Source organism: Gymnoscopelus braueri (assembly GCF_963280865.1).
Source record: "Gymnoscopelus braueri genome assembly, chromosome: 3".
Classification (NCBI taxonomy): Eukaryota; Metazoa; Chordata; class Actinopteri; order Myctophiformes; family Myctophidae; genus Gymnoscopelus; species Gymnoscopelus braueri.
In genome coordinates, this window is record NC_137612.1 from 26,627,594 (window position 1) to 26,649,042 (window position 21,449).

Here is a 21,449-nt window from a genome sequence, read left to right on the forward strand (position 1 = left end):
AGGTCATTACAAAGAATAAACATAAATAATGACACCAGCATCCAGATAACAGTGCAAATACTATACGTATGCGGTACAAAACTGTCAAATCAAACAACTTATTGGACCTAATGAATCTGCCAGAAAAGTTAATGATCCATGAAGAATCTTCCTGACTGTCCTATCAGAACATTCATAGAGTTCATTGAGAAAACTGTTTACAGTATAATCTGGCAATCTGTGATGGCCTGAAGGAAATCAGCACAATGCCACCAACATTGCATTTTAGTCCACACACGCTGATGCTGGCGCTCTGAAAATTAGGTACTATCGGTTGACAATACTGTGCGTACTTTCAGCAGCATCTTCTGCTATGGAGTAAAGCACACAAACCAATGTAGACATTACATGAGAGATATTGACATGAACTACCAAGCTGACTGAATATCACACTGGTCGTATGGGCTTACAAATGTTTAATTAACCACTTAAGCCCTATATACTTAGTTGACCAGAGTCCCCCAGGGGTAAATACGTCTGAGCTTGCAATGATCTGTGCGATGACGTCAGCATGAGATGCAATGTAAAACCAAATGGATCAGTAAGGGTCTATTTGGTTACATTTGCACACTCTCAGAGTTACAAATAGATAAATGAACACTGAGCATTTATTGTGCACTAATGAATAATGCCAACATGAAATGAACGTGCAGTGCTGCGAAGAAATGAACGAAATAAAATACATTATTCAAGACTTGGAGTAGCTGAAGTGAGTGCCTGAGGCTCAGCTCAGCTTTGTTTTGACATGAACCGATGCAGCCATGTGTGCACACAAGGAATGCACAAAAAAGCTCAACCATGTCTCTATGGCAATGTCTCTCTGCTCCAGATTTCCTTTTGATCCTCGCCAATACCCAAAAGGCCTTTCAAAGTTAATTAGTAACCATTGCTTCATATAAAATGAGAGACAAAAAGAGAGAAAGGGAGAATGGTAAGAGTGCAGATAAATAAAAGGTGAGGAGGTGTGTTGTTGTGTTCGACTAAATGGTTGTCGCCATTCCATGACGCATAGACAAGCGCAAGTCGCTTCGGGTCACTAATCACTTTGAGTGTGTTCATTATGATCCCACCATCCGCCTCATCAAACCTGCCGATCTCAAGACCAGAATTAAAGGAAGACAACGGGGGAAAAAGCGTGAGATCAGAGTAAGAGTTTTGATTCACTTCATTAGGGCTCTCTCTCTCTCTCTCTCTCTCTCTCTCTCTCTCTCTCTCTCTCTCTCTCTCTCTCTCTCTCTCTCTCTCTCTCTCTCTCTCTCTCTCTCTCTCTCTCTCTCTCTCTCTCTCTCTCTCTCTCTCTCTCTCTCTCTCTCTCTAATTTTACTGTATCTGCACGCTGTCTCTTGTGCGCATCGTTCCTTCTCCACAATGTTCACATGAACACCCCCCGCCCACCATCTCCCTGTAGATTTCTCTCCATCTTTATCTTTCTTCCGTTTAGTCTCAAATGATCTTTATAACCGCTCTCCTTCCCATCCCTCCCTCTCTCTCGTCGTCTTCTCTAAAAACAATTTAAAACTTTCATGGCCCTGATGTTCCATTTCCGATGAACAAAATAAAGCAATTTCTGGTTCCCACGGAGAGATCCATCTGTAACAATAGACTTATCCACACAACAGGAACTCCTGCTACCAACACAACAGGTTAAGTAAGTGTACTTGCAATGTCACCAGTTTCAAGTCTGGCTCTTGACCTGTGTCGCATGTTGTCCCTCCACTTGCATCTTTCTGCCTTTCACTGTGCATCCTGTTGCAGTTGCACATACCCTGTGTATGTGACAATGGCAGCACAGTGTGTGCATGAGTGGGAGCAGCATGCCTGGGTTGCAGAGATATGCATGCAGGCATGGAAACTAGATAGGCGTGCAGCGATTGACAGAAACTAAATGAGGTCAAAAACACTTTGAATACAGAGCTAGCTCCCACGTTCCCTCACTCTGTATCCATATGTGTGTGTGTGTGTGTGTGTGTGTGTGTGTGTGTGTGTGTGTGTGTGTGTGTGTGTGTGTGTGTGTGTGTGTGTGTGTGTGTGTGTTTGTGTACAGTATACTGTCAACATGCAGGCTGAGTGTTCATCTTTGTGCTTGTGTGCCCACACGAGCACCAACTGTCTTTCTCTATGCTGATAATGGACGTCAATATGCTCCTTACATGTAAATCATGTACCGTACATGTAGGGCTATACCATATGTGCACTGGAAGGTGGGTGGTGACGGCTCCTGTAGAGAAGTCATCTTATAGGTTCCTTTTCATTTCTTTCAATGCATAGCTGCATAGAGCCGCAGTGTACTTCCTTTGTGGAGCCATAGTTTGGAAGACTACTGTAGCTGTCAGTTTGTGTGTCATTAGTTTGAACCCATTTAGACCTGAGGCCGATTCAAAAAATGCCTTCTAAATCCTAACAGTTTTCTGAAAAACGTCACATTTTTATTTAAAAAATAAATACATAAATAATAATAGCCCGCAAGATATCTGGCCATAACTTGCTCTGCTAACGGAGCTAGCTTCTTTGGCGCCTGCAGTGGGTTGCCTGCTGGTCTGCCGAGCTGGAGACCAGGGTTCGATTTCAGAAATCTGTAAAATCTTGTTTCTTCGATGTTCAACCTTTCATTTCAGCAATGTTAGGTCAGGTTATCGCTGGAGTTGATACAGTCCCTTAAATCCCTCACTCCAACTTTCACTTTTCCACCCTCCGCAGGTGTGGGGCTAAGCGGAAAGGTAGATAAGAATCCCTTCAATCAAATCATTTTAAAACCTAGTCAAAATGACTACAAGTGACACCAGCCAGGCTCAATAAAAAAAAAAAAAAAAAAGATAAACTAAATAATTGTGTAGGAGGGTGAAAGAAAGGCCAGCTGCCTGAATCTGTGGATGCAGCATAAATTGCAGTGTAGAACAGCTTGTGTTTAAATTAATTTATCCAATCAAAGGTTTTGCCTCCTGTCAAACGCATCAAGAAGAAATGGGTGGCATTATGACAGTGCTCCAGTATATTCTTCATCTGTCTCCTAAAAAAGCAAAGGCGGCGAATAAAAATGGAATAGACATTGTGGCCACACAGGGATGAGTGAAATTAGGAGTGAACCGGGAGACATACCATCAGTACTGCTTCCAAATAATATCATTATTAAAAAATGAAGCTGGCAAACTAGCCAAGCGGCTAATAGCATGATATCAGGATTCCATTGCACTGCAAATCAGAGCTTGGATGGGGACCCGAACCTGCCAAACAATTGTTTAAATAATGTACATTTCTAGGTGGTGATAGTTGGGATACTGGGATATGTTCAATGTACAGTAGCTCTGCATTACTCATACCACCGCCTGTCTAAAGCCACTGGATGAATACTTGTGCCTAAATATGAATTTCATATTTAGTTTAGAAATGAAGTCTATCTAGATAAGTACATTCTCATCCTATTTAGAAAATGACTGACATATTGTATTTCTGCTGAATTGTGTCAGAGGTGCATGTGATACCTGTTTGTGGCCAGACGAGGCTATTCAGAAAGGAACATTAGTTAAGGGCCACATGTGGTGGGTTTGTAGATCAGGACCGCCGACAGGCGGGGATGAAGGGGACAGTTGTCCCCCCCCCCCCCCTGGGGGGGCCTCAGGCGGGGGGGACCCGCCGGAACAGACACGTCGCAAACTTCTTAACTTAAGAATTAATTTATATTTGTGTAGTGGTGGACTGCATGGAAATGCGCACTGCGGACGTGTCTGTGTGACTGTGTGTGTGTGTGCGCGCATCTGATCAGACAGAGAGAGAGAGAGAGGGGGTGGGGGAGCTGGGGGGGTTGCCAGGTAAAATCTATGAAAAAAGCTAAATTTGCGTTTACAGTATTGATTGATTGATTGAATATTCTATTAGGCAGAAAGTACAGTTAAACACTTTGTCTAAAAGGTCCGTCCAAAAAAGTCCTTGTGGTCTTGTTTCCATTGAGGTCCTTGGTATTCAATTCATAAACATAATATTCATAGACCTTATTGCTTATTGCTCTCCCGCAATACTTGGCAATATTTTACCCTGTTTGGTTGCTTTCCTTTACAAATGCAGGCAGTTTAGTGTTGAACTCGAGGATGAGCCAGAATACACAGAAGAACTGGCTAATTTGCGGTCTGCTCGCGTGAGTCAGGAGCGGGCTGAGATCGCTATGTGGTCTTTTGTTTCTAATGTTGGACAAGTAAAATGAAATAAAGTAGGAGATTACTGAGCAACAAAAACTGATTTTGTTAAATGTTAATGTAATCCTTCCACGTCCTTTGAAATTGCAAAAAATTGCATCACCATTTTTTTTTTCTTCTGCGGAAGGATGCCCCACCACCACCAAGAGGGATTGCATGACGGCCCCTGTGCATAGCACAGTGTCCATAACTACTGTGCTTTGCCGTTGACACAGGAATTGTGAAACTGTGAGAGCAAGCATTTTGTTCTCTGGTTCTCTGTTGAGCTAAACAACAAGCTCCCTTGCACTGACAGTAGTAGTTACCCTGGATATTTCTCACAGGGCTGGAACTTTCAACACTGATTGCTATTTTCCTGTTGTCTCTTTGGTTCCATCTAAACCCCTCCACACATTGCAGGTCATCATAACCACTCCATTTACCTGGCTGCCACAATGGGATCCCGAGAAAGCTCCCAACACATAGCATCGAGCTTGTAGACTGGCAATTTTTTCTGTGGGACACCGTTTGTATGACTAGGTATAAATCCGGAATATCTATTTTTTCCCATTCTCTGTTTCCACTAATCATATTAATATCTGTCTTCCTCCCATCACTCTTCTTCACATATACTCCCCCTCTCTCTCTCTCTCACTCACACACACACACACACACACACACACACACACACACACACACACACACACACACACACACACACACACACACACACACACACACACACACACACACACACACACACACACACACACACACACACCTTTGCAAATCTCCATCATTGTGTGTGCACACATGTACACATAAAGTGGGACCTCATCAGACCCTGTGAGCATAATGTCATCCCAACACCAGTGGCTCTAAAGGGCCCTCAGCATTAATGCTATCCTTACAGCAGAGCTTTCTCCTGTCACTGCCCCTGGCTAGAGATGTGTATAAATTACCCTCATACTAACTGCTGGCTAGAGGCAATAGCAGCCAGCACCACACTGCCAAGGAGGACTATTTACGTACAGTATCTCGATCCTGTCTCTGTTCCCACTAGTAGAGCAGATAGTAGGAACAATCGTTCACTTTGTGATACAAGCGTGAAAATTGGCATGAACATTCCTTTAGGTCAACTCTTTGACTTTTTTAATCGAGCCACTCAAAAATCCAAGATGGCGGCCATTTTTCAAGATGGCCGATACCTTAGTGGGCAGTTAAGTGATATGATGGTTTATTTGGTGATACAAGCATGAAAATTGGCATGAGCAGTCTCTGTGGGTCACTTGACAATAGGCCACCCACAGCTACTTGAAATTTCAAGATGGCGGCCATTTTTCAAGATGGCCAACACTTTAGTGGAGCATTTAAGTTATATAATGGTTCATTTGGTGATACAAGCATGAAAATTGGCATGAGCAGTCTCTGTGGGTCACTTGACAATAAGCCACCCACAGCTACTTGAAATGTCAAGATGGCGGCCATTTTTCAAGATGGCCACCACCTTAGTGGACTAGTTAAGCTTAAGAAATCATTTAGTTGGTGATACAAGCATGAAAATTGCCATGAGCCGTCTCAAAAGGTCATTTGACAAGAAACCGCCCACAGCCACTTGAGATTTCAAGATGTCAATCTTTAAATGATACCTTTTCTCATAGAAATGTATTGGGTTCCTCAAAAAGCTCTGTCAAGAGAGGTTGTTTGACTGTGTTTTGTCTGACTCCTCGCCCACGACCTGTCCAGTTTGGTAAGACCTGTCAGGAGTTGCCTCCCACCGGCATAGCTCTCAGGGTTCACTGAGGTAGGCCTAAACAAGCTCCCTTACCACGACAAGGTAACAGTCACAAGGGAGGATATATATATATATATATATATATATATATATATATATATATATATATATATATATATATATATATATATATATATATATATATATATATATATATATATATATATATATATATATATATATATATTGGTTTTTTTTAAACTAACAGCCATTACATGTGTCAAATAAATACTAAGGGGTGGGGAAACAAAAAATAAGATGAATAAATTAGCACAGTTGTGGTGCTGATAAGCACAGTTGTGGTGCTGAACGGACAGTGCTCCAAAATTATGAGTAATGGCTAATACTGAATGGCAATAGCCACGGAACCATGACAAACGATACTAAGGAACTAAACTGAAAATGTGCTTCACTGTTAGATATGGCAGTGGAAGGCAGTGGAAGCAATGTTACAAAGTAACAACTGAAAATTACACAGTAATAGACTAGATAAAAAGTAAAACATGATGCGTCGATGTGACGAGGGGAAGCCGAGCCATAGGCCTCCACTTGAAAACACAGAGGACAACAGGGAATAACTCTGGCAAAATAAACATGCAAATAGGTTCTAGCAGGGGCAACTACATAGGCATGTGAAACTGAGTCCATATCTGAAGCAGTTACACCTTCCAGTACATGCCTTGGAGCACCCACATTTGGTCAACTCCCAACAACTCTCCGCAATAGGTGGAAGTGGAGTCCAGAAGACTTTCCACTTCTCGTCCTGTTCCACCCATCCCCAGTCAGATGGGCTCGGCATTTGTGGATGTCGCTTCAATGCCTGTCCCCACACGTATCCAGCCTCATAAGAAGCATGTTTGGCATGCTCTTTGAGTGCTGCTTGAGTTGGTGGGATCAAGTCATATTGTCTTTGCTTTCTGGCAAAGAGATCAAGCCTGGCCTCGTTCACAGTTGTGACATCGCTGGACCGGTCATACATTAGATCTTCTTGGCCTCTTGACATAGATATCTTTGGTATCTTCAGTGTCTTCAGCAGATGTAGATGCTCTCTTTTGGGCCCTTTCCAGCTCTGTGTTGTTGAACCTAAGTTTACAGCTTGAATTATATTTTGCTCTGTTTCTTGTCGATGTGCTTTCTATGCCATCACCTTCATCTAGTCGGGTTGGACTAAGTAAGATAGGCAGAGCATTGATCTTATGAAATAATGGAACATTTCTTGCAATGGTATCATAACCAGTACGATCGTGCTCTCTGTTGAATAAACTCGGCTGAATGAGTTTTTCCTTGGTGACCTGCTGACAAATTAAACATCTGTCCCAGTTAGTTTTCACAACTGTTATGATGGCTTCTGCCATGTCTGCAGCATAGGCAGAGGCCGAGGGTTTATCCTTTTACCACCTTTTACCAAGCACTTTGATGTATGGGATACAACTAAGTTCGTGCCTTAACCCAGTGTATATCAACCTTTTTTGTGCCAAGGCACACCTGGCATACCCAAAAGATCCCAGGGCACACCTAGATATACGGTATATATATATATATAATTATATATATATATATACGGTATATATATATATACACACACACTAGGGGTGTGCCGATACACTAATTTCACGAAACGATGCAAACTTGTAGCTTGTCAGACATGCAAACTTGTAGCTTTTCAGCTTCCACTAGCCGTTTTGAATCCAAATAGGGCAATAGTGACACCTGACCCGAAAAAAAACAGCATGTTGTCACCCTTTTCACCTCGGGGCTGTTTGCATACCTGATTATTATTAATGTAATTTTTTTTTGTTTTTTTTTTTTTTCAAAATTATATTTTTTCAAACCTTCTTCAAACGGCGCGGCACACCTCAGCAGTAGCCCCGGCCCAAAATTGGGACGTTTGCCAGGGTTGATATACACTGCCTTAACCCTACACTTAGTTCGATCGTTCATCCAATGCCATTTAAATCCTGAGCGATCTGTACACCATCCGGTTAACTAAAACCCCATTAACCTTGGCTCGGCTCTCCCGTGCTGGCACAACCTGTCAATTCAGGTGCGGCTATCTAACTGTTTTGGGGTAAATTAGACAGCATTTGGGATACCAACTTTCAATTAGCTGACATTGAACCCCACTCTGAGTTTAACAGCAGTGATATATCACCAGTGTGCCCTGGTAGTGCAGATATTCACTCTTATCTAATCTATCTATGATCAACAAATCAACACAACTATATTGTGATGTGTTAAAAGTTGTTCTTTAGCATAATAATAATAATCGTATAATCGTCCTTAATGAAAAAAAAACATAAATTTCTATGAGAAAATGTATCTTTTGAGGATCCAGGGGGCGGCCATCTTGAAAATAGAAATTTAAAGTGGCTGGGAGTGTTTTCTTGTCAAGCAACCCTTAGAGACTGCTCATGCCAAATTTAATGCTTGTATCACCAAATAAACCATTATATAACTTAATTGCTCCACTAAAGTGTTGGCCATCTTGAAAAATGGCCGCCATCTTGAAATTTCAAGTAGCTGTGGGTGGCCTATTGTCAAGTGACCCACAGAGACTGCTCATGCCAATGTTCATGCTTGTATCACCAAATAAACCATTATATAACTTAATTGCTCCACTAAAGTGTTGGCCATCTTGAAAAATGGCCGCCATCTTGAAATTTCAAGTAGCTGTGGGTGGCCTATTGTCAAGTGACCCACAGAGACTGCTCATGCCAATTTTCATGCTTGTATCACCAAATAAACCATCATATCACTTAACTGCCCACTAAGATGTCGGCCATCTTGAAAAATGGCCGCCATCTTTGATTTTCAAGTGGCTCGATTAAAAAAATCGATAAATGACCTCTAAAGATGATCTGTACCAAGTTTCACGCTTGTATCACCAAGTGAACGATTCTCCCAAAATATTGCTTTTAACCGCTGCACTACACTGACCAGCGTAACTCATGGGTTTGCATCTGATTTTATCCAAGTTAGGGATAATGTGTATAGTGTATTTTTTTTATAATTTCTTTCCCCCAGAAGGGCAGAATGGTGATTACCTGTACCTGGCAAATATTGTATATGAATTTTAAAGCAGAGAGCAGGCAGAATTAATCTTACTCCCCATTGGCATTAATTTGGCCTCTATAGTCGATACATTGATGTCCAAGAAACAAATGGACAGACCAATGTGCCAGGTTGTAAATACATTAGTTGTTGGATAGCAGGCTAAAAACAATAAGCTGCAATAGTTGTGAGAGAATTAGCCATGCTATCCCATAGCCCTAGATCTGCATCCAGGCAGAGGCTTATATACCAGAGACAATACATTATATTGTCTATTCATAGCTTTGTACATAATTATATCTTACATTAACAGACCATTTTCATGTTAATGGCTTTATTTCCAGAAGCTGTGGACATTTTAATTTGTTTTGTAAAGCAATATTTTGCAGTTGTTTCTACATTCAAAACACAAAAGGTCTGTTTTATGCAAAGTCCAACCGTGCAGGTCGCTTTTGAAACTGGAAAGTTGTCAACCATATTCCGCACGGAAGAGGAATCTGTGAGAAATGCGCTGAGGATATTATATCATTTAGAGATAATTTCTACTACCACGTTAGTCCCCTGTACTTCCTGGATATTTAAGCTGCTAAGTTCAGTTCACATCACTTTTTTTCAGTAGCAGTGTAAACACAACCATGTGGTATATCTCAGTGCCATATGTCACTGCCTGCAGGGCTCCTTTAGCACTCCTTCCTTTCTCTCCACCAATCACATGTATCAGTTAGTCTCATAGGTGCATTATTGGCTTGCGGATATGTAGAGATTATAGGTGTAATCACCTTCATTCACCTCATATAGTTAGCACCAATAAAGCAACACTTAACCACACAGCTCACATAAATGAATCAAACATATAAAGGAAATGGTTCCTTCCACAAGCAGTCCAAACTGCAGTCATATTGGACTCACAAAATAAACTCAGGACTCATCAATATTTTGTATTTCTCTATATTATACTGTACACGTTCTCATATGTTTGCTGCGCAATGATACAGTACAGTAACTGACAGCTGTTGTCATAAACACATAAATAAACTATAATCAAACAGCCATAAAAAATATTCCCTAGAGCAATAACTGTGATTGGTCTTCTTGGGCCACTTTACTAGTCACTCTCTGGGTGAGATCAATGGGATCAATGTGAACAGACATGCGAGAGCTGAACGGGTGCAAATTATGTTTTATTTTCAAATCTATTCAACCACTGCAAAAGCTCCCTCCTCCCATGTCTCTCACCATGTTCAATGGTCTCACATGCCATTTCTGAAGTCTCTCGCTGTCTCTGCCTCTTCTGATGTAATCTCGTCAATAATGCTAGACTAACGTTAATTCATCTTGAAACGCCTTTTCCATCCCAAACCTCTCTTCACCACCCTAGCACTCTAAAGCCTATGCATATCACTTGCTACACACAGCACCTACAACAAACGATACAGTAGCTACGACACCTCAGCATAAAGCATAAATCAGCCTGAACTCCAAGAACAAGGTTTTGCTCTCTTTCCAGCTGCTGTTAAAACAGAGTTAATGGCCTGGTAACACTTTGTTGAGGGAGGACAAAAATACTATTTCCATCCCAGCAGGCCACAGCTCTTTCCCAAATATAACAAACACGAACTGTGCCTCTCTGTTCGTCATCTGACTAGTAAGACATCCCAACTTTCACCGAACGGTTTTAAGAAGCTTGTGAGAGCTCCATGCACAGACAGCTTGTCTGGATTCCTCCTCTTGTTTGACTCATTAGGGGTTGTCTCAAGGCTTAAACTAGTCAGCCTGACAGCATGTGTCACCACCATGACGCCTGCTGTGTTGAGAGCACAGAGTGAGTCAATCATCCTGGATAGCCACAGAAAGCACTGTGGAAATGGGTTCATTATTGTTGTGAATCAGTGGTGGATTTCAGTCCTGGCTGATGCAGCACAATGTTTACTTTGGTGACTTTGTGAGATCTATGGTCTATTCCATATCTATAGATATGTTGACATATTATTGTCTTTGCTAGGCTTCTGTGCTTCACTGTGTCAACCAGGGCTTCATGGCCAAATGCAACTGAAGGCCTGGCTCTAAGAAGCACAGAAGAGCTGAGGTGAGCAATTTTCTTTGAGGTGAAGAAACAGGCAAGAAGTCAGGTTGGAGAAAGATGGAAAAAGGGAACGCAGTTACAGGAAATAGTGAGACAGTTAGGTGACACAGCGCAACAACTGGTGTACCATTGTTGAGCCGCACACTTTACAGGAGAGCTCAAAAGTGAAAGTAATCTGATTTAAGTCTAAATAAATTAAAGCTCAAATTCTCGCTATTCAACTCCTTGTCTATCATCCACCAAAAAGGCAGAACTGAAATCAACATGTAAATAGGAAGCATCACGTTAATTCATGGAGGACACCAAAGTCTTATGACCCAGCTGTAATCAGCTAACTAACTGAAACAGTGTGTCAAATAAGCCAAACATTTATAACCAGTCACACACCAATCACAGCCCATTCTCAGAATTTGAATCATTAAACATGCTGCCACTCTCACTGCTGCTTCTGGCAAAGCATTGCCTCCACCACCCCAGCTGCCACCTTTCTGGGTAACTGTTACAACACTGTTTGGATGATCACTACTTTTGTAATTCCGTTCCTCTGCTTACATGATGAATGAAACATAAAAAACATTTTCAATTACATAATTTGCTGCATTCATGCTCAAATGCCTAGGCCAGTAATTTGATTTCTAAAGTAAATAATGTTAAGTAGTGTTAACTTCAAGAGAATGAAAAGATGAGAAATAAGAGGAGAGGACAGTACATGAGAAGAGATGAGAGATGACATACAGTATGACAAAATAACAAGAGAAAAGAAGAGAGAGGCATGCAGAAGAGGGGAGGATAGGAGAGGAGAGAAGACAGGATGAAACCAGAGGATGAAGAGAAGGGAAGAGATAGGAGGAGATGAGAGGGCTGCCGAATAAAAAGTAAATAAATAAATAAAACTTAATTAGAGCGAATGAAGGAAAGAATATGTTATGTTGTGCCTTTAATCAATACTCCCAGTAGAGTGTGTTCATTAAGGTTCAACCACTAATTGCACTGCTATATCGATTGTACACAGAAGAGTCATGAGCTTCTGTTTACAACTGCAAATGTGGCTATACTTTACACACAGGCTAAGACTGTAAGTCAATGAACAAGAGTATGCGTAAAGTCGATGTGCAATAATAGCGTGCATTAGGCATTAATGTAATCTCAATCTGTCTGTCTGTCTGTCTGTCTGTCTGTCTGTCTGTCTCTCTCTCTCTCTCTCACACACACACACACACACACACACACACACACACACACACACACACACACACACACACACACACACACACACACACACACACACACACACACACACACACACACACACACACACACACACACACACACACACACACACACCTTACCTGTACACTTTCTACTGCTCTCATCTCTCTTGGAGGAGCTCATGAGTTTGCAGTTGAAGTTCTCCTCCCAGTACTCAGCGAACCAAACATTCCGCCTGTTGTTCTCTAGAGTCCGTGACATGAAGTAGGCATCAAACCCTTGGAGAAAACAAGAAAAGAAAAGAAAAAGACATCAGAGGTCAGCAAAGTAATATTTGTGACTTACTGATTGAATACTTATGAATAGTGGTGGATAGTAAAACAAAGGAGATGATAGTAGGCTTTAGGAGAAGGCCGCAAGCCGCAAGCTCGAGTTGTGGAATGAGTCGGCAGGCGGTGAGTGTCGACCGGCAGAACGCTGCATCTCCAAGCTAGCGTGCACCACCGTACCAAAAGTCTGTCACAGTGATGGAAGTACAGCACAATGCTAACACCTGTTGAATACTGCAAAAAAGCATACATGCATTCATGAGCATATGAGTAATATTTAGTAATCTCTCTACATCGTGCCCTCCATTGTCGCCTCCAGTCATCCCGGTTCTCCATCTGGTAATGATGGTAATGATTAATATTATATGAGTAATATTTAAAGACTGAAGAATGAAAGAATGAAAACTAAGATGTACATTTGAGAACTTATGTCAGCCTTTTACCCCGATAAATTCTGGGAGCACTACTGTAAAAGATCACAATGTACCACATTTGTAACACATTTGTATCACTTGTATCATTTTTGACAGCTTTTTCTCTTCCACTTTGTCATTTTAATCGTTTAACAATGGCCATTTGCAAAAAACTGAGGACTTAAGAGCTGTTTCTAATCAGCTCTCCATTCTCTCTATAAGTATGGTCTCCAAGCTGACAGGCAGCTCGCAGCTTCCCTCACTGTCACCAATACTGCTGAGATGTCCTTGATCTGCAGTGATGATGCCACCAGGGCATAAATAAGAATAATTTCTCACAGGCTAAGGATCTCAACCTCCAAGAGTTTTCACTTATTGTGTGCGTGCGTGCGTGCGTGCGTGCGTGCGTGCGTGAGTGCGTGCGTGCGTGCGTGCGTGCGTGAGAGTGTGCATGCGTGTGTGTGAGATGGTGAATGTGCAGGAGAGCAAGAGTGAAATAGAAAAGCTGTGTGTGTGAGGGAGGGAGAAAGATAAATACATGTGTGTGAGAAGAGCGATATACTGTAGGGTGTGTGTGTGTGTGTGTGTGTGTGTGTGTGTGTGTGTGTGTGTGTAAAAGAGATAATTTGCTTGTGCGAGAGAGTGCAAGTATTTGTGAATGCATATATGCATACTTATGTGTGTAAGTGTGTGTGTGTGTGTGTGTGTGTGTGTGTGTGTGTGTGTGTGTGTGTGTGTGTGTGTGTGTGTGTGTGTGTGTGTGTGTGTGTGTGTGTGTGTCTGTGTCTGTGTCTGTGTCTGTGTGTGTGTGTGTGTGTGTTCGCGCGTGTGTGTGCGTATGCATGTTCATGTGTGTTGCAAGGTGAATCAGTCATAGAATACAATAAAAGGAGAGGATAACACTTGAAATGTCTCGATTACGGAAAGAATAATAATTATTATGTATTATTCACAATTCAATGGTGTGCTCCCCCACCCCGCCCTCCTCTCTCTCTCAGTGACTCTCTCTCCCACACACTGCCTCCCTCTTCTTATCCCTCTCTGATGAAGTGAAGCTTTTCCTCCTCAAGAGTGAGTGTGGAAGCAAAGACAAAGGCAGGAGGAGGTGGAGAACTCTTCCACTCGAGGTTGGATGCGTTGTCTCATGAGGTCTCAGGCAGGATAGTTAGTCAACTCTCAGGTCACTTTTGTGTCAGACACACACTGCAATTCTGTCTAAATCGTTATAGTCAATTGTTTACTGTCCTTTGCTTACTTTACATTTAAACTAATAATCTTTCTTGATTTTGAAGCATATGAAACAATGCACTGGCATACGTCGGCAGACATAGTTCGTAGGCTTGTTAATGTGACAGGTTGACTCAGTTCAACTCACTCTGTTCAACAAGCAGGTGGATAATCATGATTTACGCTTTTCCCATCGCACATCTAGAGTGAATCAACATTAGCTACACAGTTACAGCTGCTACAGTTTGAGTCTTAAGAGCATGCGTTTTTTTCTTCTCAAAGAGAGAACAAAGTTAAACAAATAACTAGTAAAAAGCGTGTGTCACGCAAACAAATAGTGGCCATATTATAATTCCCAGAACATGGCCACTGAAAAAGAGAACAGAATTAGACATTTCCATAATAATATCTCTTGCAACAGTGCAATAGTATGCAACACTTACCACTGAAAAAGTGGGACTTCTATAACGGCTGCATCTATATATAACCCCTGGGGCTGAAGGATGCATTTTATATGAATGCATATACCGTATAAGTCCCTGGTGATGTTCAGCCTACTTTACGAAGCTTATACTGTCAGATCTAACTTTAAGTCCTAGGGACAGGAGTGGTACCATTTGAATAAAATAACCATCACGCCCACTATTGTTTTATGAACTCACAGGATGGAAAGATGTTTTATTAATGTGCCGTATTTGCTCATCTTTCTTTCTGCTTCTGTTTTGTGGCTTATGGTTCCCATGTACATACTGTATGAGAATGCTTTCCCCATATCTCTGTCAGCAGTGCGGGATGCATGGCTTGTACACCAGCAGGGCTCCAGAGTAACTTTTTACAATAGATGCACTAGTGCGCCTAACTCCCATACTCAATCCCTTAACACATTAGGTAAATGCTTGTAAACAGGAACTACTGTAGCTTGCTAGTTGAACACTTTTGTAGGTTAACAACAGTCAGTACAAGTTTCACTAGTTTGGTGACCTCTGTTAACATGGTTCTCACATGCTAGTTAGCTAGGTAGCTAGTCAAGACTGCAATTTTCACCTTACTCTACACGCTTAGTGGTTAATCTGATATTGCTTTCAATTGGACTGTGCAAATCGAATGTCTGCCATTCAAATTAAAGCTATTACTTTTCAGTGGGTGGGTCAACTTGTTTTCAAATTCAACACTTTCAAGATTTTTCAAAAATATAAAAAAATAGTGTACAAGCTTGCAGCACGGCACGAACTGACACGCTGTGAGCTTGTAGATCTGCTATTTTTGAATAGCCAACGCTAAAATCTAAAATGACAGAGATGCTTTGCCGGTTTTAATGTGTTAAGATTACCAACCCTTACAAACTTGAATGTCTGTCATCCAAACGTAAAGTGATTCCCTGAAACTGTGGTTCAGACAAAGTGATTACAATGATTAATCAGAAGGTAATTTTGACCACTACATTTCCAGGCAGGTAATTGTGGCACACGTATGATGCAGAGCCCTGAAGAAGCCAGAATGAGTTCTCCTTTCTTAACTCCTGTCTGTCTGTCTGTCTGTCTGTCTGTCTGTCTGTCTGTCTGTCTCTCTCTCTCTCTCTATGGTGCACTATTATTGATCACTTATCCAAGCCAAACTGTTGCTACCCCCACCTCCCTCCACAAACCATGACATCTCTATCTCATGAAAACAAATCCTCTTAATGATGCCATTAATCGACATCTCTCTTCACCTCTCTCTCTCAGCTTGTTGTTGGCACCTCTCAGTCTTTTATCACGTTTAAGTACCACCTGTGATCAAGTCCCCTTCCTCCTTCCTGCCAAGAAAGCTTTTCGTGCTCTTAATTCGCATAGCCACAGCAAAAGAATATAACTCTGAAGTGCTAAAGTATTGATGTTTTGAATTAGGCTCTTTGTAATCTGAATTGCACGATCAGTGTAACATAGCCTACTGCTTTGAGGGGACAGTTAATCTTAAATACCGTAGATACAAAGTAAAATAGACTGCCTCAGACATAACCATAAAAAAACCCGATACGATATTATCCTACTACTAATTTAAGAAACCTCTGTCATTCTGGGTGATCCGCATTTTTTCCCCTCAATCGGTGAGCAAATTTGAGCTGTTTATTCGTGTTTTTGTCAACTCTGTTGTACTCTAAGCACCGGCGTTTTGGAGTTCCTGTGCATGAGCGGCAACGGGCTATGGGCTCTGTTGCCACGGTTATGTTCCCTGTGGGCTATAGAATCTGTAACAGTTTAGGAGTGCACACGCCCGGTCACGGCCTATGGGCTGTGTTGTCATGGTTACGGTCCCCGCAGGCTATGGGATCAGTAGCCGCTGGGTGGACTTAGCAGGGGGCTACAGTATACACACATACACAACGCCACAGGCAATGCCAGGAGACCTGGGTCACAGCTACAAAGATATGGACTTTGATTTAGGAGCTGTGTCCAAAATCGTTGCTGTCCGGCATAAACCAGCTAACTCAAATTTTCAGCTTTTGCATTTTTTTTTTCATAAATCAGTGTTATTGAAGACCCTTTACGTCTGTGTGTTGGTAAAAAAAAATATTGAACCAATGAAAAGTATTAAAAAGTGCTTCTGACAAAACCAGCTAACTCCATTGGAACCTCAAACTTTCTGCTAAATCAGCTAACTCCAGCAAAGGGTGGAGTTAGGTGGTTTTGCTGACTCCAGGCTCCACCCCCTTTTGACCTCCAACCTCATTGTGAGCTTGGAGGTCAGCTGTTCTTACCAATGATGAACAAAACCTCCTAACTCCATTTTTTGGAAATGTAATTTTTTTTTTAAATGAAATGAACATTTTGGAGTTAGTTGGTTCCTGCCGGACAGCAGAGATATAATAATAATAATAATAAGGGTAATAATAATAATAATAATAATAATAATAATAATAGAATTTAAATTCTAATTTCTGAGCTCAGTTGACAGCCCTAATTTTCTGTCATATAATACCTGCAGACCAGAGGAAGTAGGGCTACTGTATGGGGCATACCTATTTCAAGGAGACATTAGAGTGCGATGCGTCAATCAGTGCATCGATTTTCGAGTCATAGAGAAAATCAGGACATCATGAGCATTTTAAATGTCAAACTATAAATGAATCTTATTGACACCGTGGGGTAGAGATGCGCGGATCGCGGTTTTAGCCGCGGTTGCCGCAGTTAACCGCAGTTTGGGTGGATTTGGGTCAATCAAATATAATTATTAATTCATATTGGATAAACCGCGGGTGAAATAATGCGGGAATTAAATTAATGATATCAATCTATAGGCCTATAATAGCTTTTAAAAAGCACTACATTTCACCGTGTGTGCGTTTGTAGTATTTTAATATTACGTCATTTTACACCAGGCACAAAATAGCCGCTCACGACATGTTGCTTTGAAGGCAGCCAGTGTTGCCAGGTTGCGAGAGAAATAAGTAGCCAGGTCTATGAAAACAAGCCCAAAACAAGTGCCAAACAAGCCCAAAAGTCGCAACACAGAGCATTGTTTTTGCTCTGTGTTTTGTTTTCACTTTTTCTTTCTTTTTCTGTAAAGCACTTTGAGCTGCATTTATGTCATGAAAGGTGCTATATAAATAAAGTTTATTATATTAAAAGTCGCTTATAAAAAGCTTATAAAAAGCCGACATGGCAACAAAGTGGTTGAAAGCGAAAGTAACTTAATGAAGACGTTCGCTTGTTGTTACCATGGTTGTGGATTGTATACAGTCACTGCATCGCGACAGTGGTGAGTAACACTGTTTATAAGAGAACTAACATCAGGAAAATAACAATTATTTGGTGCGGTTGGTGCGGATCTATAAATAGGATGATATAAGTACCGCGGGTGGATGGCGGATGGATAATGAACTTGTTAACGCGGATTTGGGTGACAAAAAAACCCATCCGCGCATCTCTACCGTGGGGCAATGACCTTTAAAAACAATTACCCCTCTTCTCTGTCCTGACTCGTCATCTGTCAGTCATGACAATTTTGAAATCCTCCTATAATTCTACAAAGCTCTGTGCGTCTGTAGCTCTGTGCCTCTGTAGCTCTGTCTGTCTGTGCTGTGTGATAAAAATCGCCCAGTTTTCCTCAGTAGGCTACCTGGAGCAATTGATCTGCATTTGCACACAGCCATTGACCATTACCATGTGCACGGAACACCAAAGCCCGTTTTTCGCTTTCCCCAAATGTCAGCTGTTTATTAGCGTTTTCATGTAAAAGAACGTCGCCATGGTTACGACTCCCCAGCTGTGGGATGAATGATCAAACTGAATGATCAAACTGCGCATGCGTTGAATCCATAGACCCACTGTGTTACACTGTTGCCGTCTGCCACAAGCACACACAGAGAACGTGTTTAAGTGGCGACGGACGTACGAGCGTGCGTGCGGGTCTGCCACAAGCACACACAGAGAACGTTCTTAAGCGGCGACGGGACGCGAGCGAGTGCGGGTCCGTCCGGCCGTGTGTGTTTGTGTGGGGACGCCGCGGAGGGACGCGCGCGTGTCTGTTCGCACTGTTGCAGGTACCAACAGTCACTTTCCATCCCTGATATACTATCTGTGCACAGTGCATAACCCAAACTGCATATACTTTCGGTGCTCATATCCCCCGACGGGTATGGACTAGTATCTCTAAATAAAGAGTTTAATTCCAAAATGCAGGCAGGGTGTCTTACAGGTCACATATTTTACTACCTTTCAACGCTTTAATTTAGTTTAAATTTGTCTTTAAGTTGATAGCTGAAAACACCACTCAGATGAAGCATTCTCACATACAGTGCCCCTCTTTTAGAGTGCAATACGCTCTATGCACAGCAGCCATACCCCACTTTGAGACCCACTGGTATTTACAGTGAGCCAACAAAGCACAATATCAGCACCCTGACTCTGTTTGACCAGAATGGAACAGAGCCTTAATCAGTATAATTGGTAAGACCTGTGAAGGAAGTAAGGAAGAGGCCCAATTGATTTCCAATATGGCTGCTGTGCGTAGAGGCTATTCCAGGCAGGCTGTTTCTGGTCTGTATGTTCCATCGTAGACATGCGGAGCAGCATTGTCTAACTAGCAATTTGACAGGCATGTATCCACTCCAAAATGTATATCGACACACTAATAAATAATATAACATGTTATGAAGGCATACATGGACACGCCTATTTTATTTCCAAGTCACAATGACAAGCAGTTATAGCCTAGGTGCTTAATCATTCACCCATTTAAACGTGGGTGTGCTTTTAAAGTGCTTTATCAGTCATTCTGATTGCAGATCTGGTTCAGACCTAGGCTATATGAACGCTTACATGCAAGAGGATTTTCGTCAGTCGGGACCGGCGCCGCTGTAATCTTTTCACGGACAGTGAGGTCTCCAAACGTATATACAGTAGTCTACGTCCTCTGGAGTTATGTGCAACCTGGGTTAAGGATAGAAACCCGACGCTCCAAACCTGTGCCCAGCGCAGGTGATCTTCACACTGTGGGTTTGGGCCACCGGGACCTCAATGGGAGATCGTAGATGGGTAACCATCCCAGCACACACCAGCCATCATCCATTAATGTTTGTGCATTCATCAATCACTCCATAAACTTTCAGATTATGACTGCCAGGCTATCTCTCATAAACGTGGTGTCACGGCAGCCCGTGACTCACAGAGAATACATGACTGCTTTATTTTAGTGTAACTCGAGCGCGCACTGCACACTGCTCGGTAATGGATTAAAGGAATATACAAAACGTATTCCATTCGTGACGATGTGATTGGTGGCATTCATGTACTATTTGACAAAGATTTACCAACACACCGTCCATTTTCACGCTATGATTGGCAGGATACAACCCTTTGATAAATCACAAAGTGAGCCCTGTCGTAAGATGATTCCTGGGCTCCAATTTAAGCTGGTTTCTACATTCCATTGATAAATGAGGGCTGTTGTGCTTTGAGGTCAATCCTGGGTGGCTGTGTGCTGATGTCAGCGTGTGAGGCAGTGGTCTAGACTCTAGGTCATGTCGTGCTGTGATTACTGACATGCAGAGACCTGCTCTGCCAAGCACTCGCACTCCAGGACCCATGATGTTCATCATGACCTGCGTGCGTGCGTGCGTACGTGTGCGAGTGCGAGTGCGTGCGTGCTTGCGTGGGTGTGTGTGTGTGTGTGCTTGCGTGGGTGTGTGTGTGTGTGTGTGCGTGTGCGTGTGCGTGCGTGCATGTAATGCAGTTTGCTTCTCATAATCTCGGAAGATTGCCTCACAGGGATAGAGAGAGGAAACAGCTGTCTCCATTGTTTTGGACCTATGGTGACTGCATTCACACTACGGACTAGATAACACTCATAACAGCACAAGGCACTTGGGTAAAATATAACAAAATATAACTTCAGAAACAAAAGGGAATGAACAGCAATATCAAATATAAGTGACACTCCCATCAGGATAGAAATGCCTCTTCATAACACGGGCAGGCAGTGTGTTTATTGGAATGTAGTTGTAGCCCTCTGAGAGGAGGCAGAGGATGTAAGCCATCAATCAAGAATCGAAAATCAAGAAGGGTTTATTTGTTGCTCACTCAAAAAGGTAAAAACAGTGACATGTTGGTGTGGCATGTTCCGCAAAACAACAGTTATACAATATACAGTATAACATAGTAAGAGAGATAATATTGGTTTGTAATGAAATATAAAAATACAATTAAGAATAACATGTGATAAAATAAGTTTAAAAGTACAGGTAAAATCCTCTTTAAAACCTCTTAAGGTAGCTCTCCACCAAACAGACTACTACAGATTACAACAGACTGATCGAATGAAATCGGGAGTCGGTTGGAAGGTGTGGAAAATAATTTCAAGCGACCCGACGCGACAGTGTACCCATCGCCCATTCAACAGGAGATTTTCGAATCTGAGGAAATAACAAAGCAGTTAATACGCCTGCCAGTAGTCCTATGAGAAGGGTTTCTCGTTGTGAAGCCCAGTTCATAAGCTCAATTCATACAGTATAAACTAATAAACTACAAGGACATCAAAATGACTGCTGTGCAGACGTCTGCCTAGGAGGGCCTATAGGGATATGTTTGTACACAATATCATTTTCTGTATAGCATTTGCGGCTGCACCAGTTATAATGCAATATAATTGCTTGTAAAA

The 21,449-nt window shown here is 42.0% G+C and overlaps 1 protein-coding gene across 1 annotated transcript in view; it reads right to left on the reverse strand.

The window, feature by feature from the left end:
* The window catches only part of grm7 (glutamate metabotropic receptor 7), a gene marked incomplete at both ends in the record, with an annotated part of 213,655 nt that overhangs the window by 115,982 nt on the left and 76,224 nt on the right, over positions 1-21,449 (reverse strand). The window contains one exon of the mRNA XM_080423728.1: positions 12,479-12,621. Coding sequence (XP_080279854.1) covers positions 12,479-12,621 — 143 coding nt within the window. The remainder of the gene's footprint in view (positions 1-12,478; positions 12,622-21,449) is intronic.